Below are 6,000 nucleotides of genomic sequence, written 5' to 3'. Positions count from 1 at the left end.
CAGTGACCCCTCTGGTGGCATGTCCCCTCAGGCACAGTGACCCCTCAGTGGTGGCATGTCCCCTCAGAACACGATGACCCCCTCAGGGCGTTCCCGCTCCCTCACGAAAGGCACAGCGCCCCCTAGCGGACGGGTGCGGCGCGGCCGCACGTGCGAGCCTCTGGCGGGCGGTCCGCGCATGCGCGGGGCGGGGCGGCAGCTGAACGCGAGTGGGCGTGTCGGAGCGCGGCGCGCGCGGCCCTCCCTCCCTCCCCCCCGCCCCGCCGGCCGCCACCGCCCCCGCCCCGCCCCCGCCCAGAACATGGCGAGCCCGTGCGGGCGGCAGCAGTGCTCCATCCAGAGGCGCGGCGTCCGCCACCAGCTCGATTCGTGGCGACACAAGCTCATTCACTGTGTAGGTGAGGGACGGCGGCGCGGCGGGGAGGCCGGGCCGGGCCCCGCGGCGGCGGGAGGCTTCGCTGGAGCGGGGGCCGTGAGGCGAGCGGCGCCGCGGCCTGCGGGCCCGCCCCGCCCCCCCTCCCCGCGGGCCGCCGTGAGGCGCCGCGCCGGGCCGGGCCCCGCCCTGCGCCGAAGGGGGGGAGCCGGGAGGGGGGTCCTGCCCTGCCCTTTTGTGCGGCCCCTGTCAGCGCCGCGCCCGCTCCTCCCCGCTCGGCACGGCCCGGCCCGGCCGCGGCCCCTTCAAACTTGTTTACGGCGGGGCCGCGCCCGGCGGGGGGGGGCGGGCCCCCCGTCCCTGCCCGGGGCGGGCCCGCGCCGGGCCGCCTGCCCCCGGCCCGGCGAGGCGGGAGGGAGCGAGGCCGCGGAGCCGGCGGGAGGAGCGGTGGGGGAGGCGGAAAGTTGCGGATCGCGGTGCCGGATCGACGCCGTGAATCCGGAGCGGGGCCGCGGGGTTAAAAGGATGTGTGATTGCTTTTCTGTTTTCCCCCCACCTCCTTTTTCCCACCCCCCTCCCCCCCTCCTTTGCGCGTTTCTTGTTGGGTAGGCTCCTTGCAATCGAATGTTTGGGGTTTCATCTCGAGTAACTTTTTCCATTCAAAATACATATTTTTGTCTTTTCTCTTTCCCTAGTAATAAATTGAGATATTTTCTATGGGTCCCAACATTCACATAATGTCAGCTCTAGGCCAGTATGTGTCTCCAAAAGGAAAATGTTTGAGAACTGTAGACTGTGAACTTGCAGAGTAATCTTAAAAATCCCTGTCTAGAACAGATATGTTTCATCTTGATTGGCTCTCTCTTTCTAATTGAACACAAATCCTCGTTTTATTTTTAAATATGCAAATATGGCCGTAATCTGCCAGTGACTGCTCAGCATAGGTAATCTGTAATAACAGTCACAGATTCACTTTAGTTCCTTGTGTGCAGAGTTAAACCTCTTATTGTCAGTTAGCTCAGCGTCCCATTTCATTATCAGGGATTTGAAACACCATTTTTGGTTACACCAGGATGTGTAACTGCTGTGTGTATTTTTGGTTTCATCTAAATGTTTAAATTTCTGTAATATAAAAGTGTGTTCTAGATGCTTGTTAACTTCAGATTAATTCAAGCAATTAATTTGTTTTATGCATAACGCAACTGGAGGGCAATATGTTACTGAGAAGCTCACACTACATAAAAGTGTTGGGTTTTCTTTCCAACGAATAATTGATATTTCTAGATTCAGTTTGTGGGATTTTTTTTTTTTAATTCTATCTCTGCTACATTTTATTCCACCTCTGCTTGAACCAGATTTATTTTACTTCTATCTCCTTTTCTCAATTCCTCTTATCTCAAGCTCCTGGGGTTCAGCTGTTCTAGTCCTTTCTAAACTCCCTATTTGCAGCGTGTCGTCTTCCCCTCAGTGCCCTCTGCTCTAGCATTGGGTCCTTGAATCTTCCAGTGGAGCTGTCCTACTGCTCAGGGTTTAACTAGATAGCTGTGAGGAGTAAATTTGGAGGGAAGAAAAAAGAAAAAAAAACACACAAAAAAACCCCAAAACACCAAAACAAAAAAAGACAGTTTCAAAGCTGCTGTTGAAGATACCGTTTTGGGGTGAAATGCAAGAATTGTCTCTATTCATTTTGCTGCTCTTTGGGAAAATCCTGGGTAGCTAGAGAAGTTTATGTCTACAGACTCAAGGAAAACACTACGTTACTGAAGTTCTTAGCAACCCTAAGTGCTAAAACTTAAAACACCCCTCCTCCACCCCCATTAATACACACCCTGTTCCATTTACCTAAAGCTATTTAAATTGCCAGCTTCTGGTAAAGTTGCTTCCTCCCCTTGTTCCTTACATACCTCTTCCTCATACCTAAATTTGATACATTTTCTTCCTCCAGAAGATTTCCCTCTCTGAAAGTTCCTCTGTGTGTGTTTAACAAAGGATACAGAGAACACTTTTAAGCACAGAATTGACTGGGTTTTTTTTGGAGGTAAAGTACAAAATCATTTTAAAAAAATGAAGTCCAAAGTGTAACATTGCTCTGTGACTTTTATCTTGATGGCACTATGTCATAAATAGTTTCAGCTTGAAATTGATCAGCTTTATGAGGTTTCAGGACCTGCCTCGTTCCTAGTATGAATCTTTCATAAATTGCTGGGTCATGTAAATGTGTTGATTGTTACCTTTTTGTTTTCATATTTTTATGAAATTATAAAAGGTGTATTGCACTTTCCCAGGATCTCCAGCTGAAATTAGGTTGTGATATTAACCCTTTGCTCTAAATATACCTCTGTCATCTTTTTAAATGAATTTTGACAATATTCCGTGGGATTTGGAAGTAGACTCTTAAATGATGTAATGTTCTGTTTCACCTTGGCTGTTTGTAGAAATCTTTGAGAGTTTTTTCCTATAATAAACACTCTGCTTTCTAATATTTATGTATCAGTATGGGAAAATCTTTCTTGTAATAATCAGAAATACTCATTCATATTTAGTTCTGAAAGTAAATGAGGTGTGTGGGATTTTCTGTGTTAACATAATTCCCTGAAAAGTCATTCTAGTACCACACCATGTGGCACTCAGAAAAAATGTACCTGTGGTTTGAACTAGTGCATTTGGCAATAAAAATGGCTTAAGTAATTCACTTTCCCCTCTTGTTTTTTGCTTCTGCAGTTGGCTGCTCGTTTGGACTGTGGGTTCATGGCAATTTGTCAAACTAAGCTTGTGCTCTTAAGGGAGCAAAACCACAGAGGGGCTGACAGACTACCTGCCCACAAGGAGCTGGTTCAGGGGAGCTGTCCTAGCAGAAGACGTCTTTTGGAAGGAGTAGAATAATTTTCTGCTTGTATAGCTCCCTGAACTGGCTGGCAGGTCAAATAAATACCAGCACTAGCACGAGGGAAGAGTGTGAGAATGCAAAGCTGGTGGAAAGGAAAAGAGTGAGAACAAGGCAGCAGAGATGCAGATAAGCTTGAAGTGTCAGAGTTGCACCTTTGGTTGTCCCACTGTGGCTTTTTGTGGGAGTTAGCTCAGGGAACTGATCTGGTTGATGCATTCCTTCATTGTCATGAATTTCATCCCCTTTTTGTGAGGAGGGAGATCGTGAGACTGGTGGAGCATAGGTCTGTGAGCAATTCTGTTGATCAGTAATGAAATTAAGGGAGCAGCATGCCATGGCCTGGAGGTGGAAGGAAGTGTGGAGAAGGGGTGTCTAAGCTCTCTTAGCAGTGAGTTGTAATAGGACTGTGGAACCACAGAGCAGGGGTAGCTGGGACTGGTGCCTGTATCTTGATGCTCTGGTAGGACTTTGTAGAGACACAGTCTGCCAGATGATAACTATTTGATGCTAACATATGTGTTCTCTATATCAGTCTTGAGTGTTAACATCTTTTTCAGTGGTCAAAAGCAGATACTTAGACACAAAGGCATGTGGTGATTTTAATTTTTTTTTTTCCTTTTCCCAGCCTCTAATCATCTTGTGTTCAGACAGTTGATGAATTTGAAATGGTTGATGAGATTGGATCTGCTAAGGAATGGGGAGTTTGAGGAAGGAGATAACCCACAGATCCCTGAATCCCTTCTGACACCTTTTATACAGGCAGTTAATAGCATGGCAATGCTGCGTGATCATTGGAGTAGTGTGAGGTGATCGTATGCATTTCTTCTAACTGGTGATGCTTGGCCCTTTGTTAAATATTAGCTGTACTCTTGGAGACTCTCTGACTGAATTATGGTCTGTGTTGGGTGTGTGGGGGCAGGGAGGGAATGGTTCACTACTCTTCAGCAGTAATCCTAGTTTTGGGAGCAAAATGAGGATTTCAAGGGAAAATCTGTAACATTCTCATAAGATTTCCAATCATCTTGAACTCTGCCAGTGTTTCATTGAAATGCTGCTTAGCTGTTCTGCTGTCAAAATAAGCTGAAGTAATTTCCTTTTTTTTTTTTTTTTAAGTTATTGTTGCTGATTAAATACTGCAACCTAAGTACCTGATCTCTTTCTGTTTAGTTTGTTGTATGGTGGTGGTCTTCTGTGACCTTGGATACTTAGGATTAAAGTGTGGATTCTGAGGAAGAAATATGATACATCAGGAAGTGTTAGAATATAATAATAATCAAGAGAAGGTGTATAGCAGTTGAATAATTCTGAAATCTTTATTACTTTTCTTATCTTGATTATGGCTCCTGTATAGCTCCAGCCTGTGTATGATATGAATTAGCTGCTGCTTCCAGACAGTTAGCTGTGTTATCTTGTTTTGGAAGTAGGCTCGAGTCTTCAAGTGTTTAATGTAGTTCTAGTTCAAAGGTCAGATTGTATTTCTTTGTTCCAAAATAAGAAAGCTTATTATAGCTGTGATGTTGATGAAAAATAATAATAATAGTAAGCAAGTTAAAGTTTAAATGTAGGGCTGTTCTATACTGGTATTTGATTTAGATACACCCCCAGCCTTGTCCCCAGCAAACATGTGAGTGGTACTGTTTGCCTTATCTCAACCTGCTTGCAACGTAGCTGCAGCTTGTGGCTTCTTTTATCAATATAAATCCATTTTACAGCAATTTTGCAATATAGTAGCTGAAGGCTCATTCAAAAAGATCTGTTCTATGTTCCAACATTTCTGCTTGTTGTTCCCTCTATGACTAGAGGGAAGGAGAATTACCCTTCTATTACAAAGTTATGCCAGGAAAAGATTGAGGCAACTATCATTTAAAAATAAAAATCCTTAGTTGGAAGAAGTAAAATTTACAGTTTGATTTTTAGCTTTACTTTAAATGTGCATGGAAGGATGGTATGTGTTGGAAGAACAGTAGAAGTTAAACTGCGGGGGTATTAATCTAGAATCTAGATCTGTTCCAAATACCTCTTTGAATTCACTACAAATCACTCTGGATTTGCCCTTGTTTCCCTGCTTGCACAGGAAGAATTTCTAGCCTTTGAGGAACGATGTCAACCACCCAAAGGCATATTCAAAAAAATTGATAATCACTTTGAGTTATGTCATCTTGAGATTTTCTTCTGGTGCCTGTGACAAGAAATTTCAGACTAGGCCTAATAATTTGGTTTTTTTCACATTTCAGCAAAAACATGTTTTAATTTGTGTGAGGTAATAGCAATCATTGCAAAGCGGGATGTTTCCTTCTTGGGATATGTTTGTCCTGCAGGAAGAATAGGCGTTTGGACTTTTTAACTAAGAAATAATTACATTCAGAAATCATCTACTGTAATAGAACTTCCAAAACAACAGTAGTCCATTTCATGCATGTAGAAAATAGTAAAAATCCAACTAGGTAAAGTCTTTTTAGCATTTATATTGGGATGTGTATATTACAGATTTACAGTACCATTTTAAAAGAGTACCTGAAGGACTGTTCCAAAGTTTTAAGCCGTTTCTTGACAGTTGGTGCCATATGTTGATGATAATCCAAATGCTGTTATGTATAGAGGTCCAGTAACTGCACTTTAATTAATAAAGGGTGATAAAAAATCCCAATTTCCATGTTCCGTTGTTGAAATCCGTATTATGTGGTACTTTCATGACTCAACAGTTTGCCATCTTAGGTTATTATACATCCAGGCAAGTACT

The 6,000-nt window shown here is 44.2% G+C and overlaps 1 protein-coding gene across 3 annotated transcripts in view; it reads left to right on the top strand.

The window, feature by feature from the left end:
• Nucleotides 1–301: 301 nt before the first annotated feature.
• Nucleotides 302–6,000, top strand: part of LCOR (ligand dependent nuclear receptor corepressor) — an 89,362-nt gene continuing 83,663 nt past the window's right edge. For 2 of the 3 annotated variants that reach the window (XM_014250274.2, XM_005520673.3), the window contains exon 1: nucleotides 302–398. In XM_014250274.2, the coding sequence (XP_014105749.1) occupies nucleotides 302–398 (97 nt within the window). The remainder of the gene's footprint in view (nucleotides 399–6,000) is intronic. The other variant, XM_014250275.2, reaches the window with a different exon arrangement.

Source organism: Pseudopodoces humilis, chromosome 9 (assembly GCF_049639895.1).
Source record: "Pseudopodoces humilis isolate 2021_Gansu_Grassland_sample_001 chromosome 9, ASM4963989v1, whole genome shotgun sequence".
Lineage (NCBI taxonomy): Eukaryota > Metazoa > Chordata > Aves > Passeriformes > Paridae > Pseudopodoces > Pseudopodoces humilis.
The sequence above is the reverse complement of the archived record's forward strand: the minus strand, read 5'-3'. Positions and strand labels throughout refer to the sequence as shown.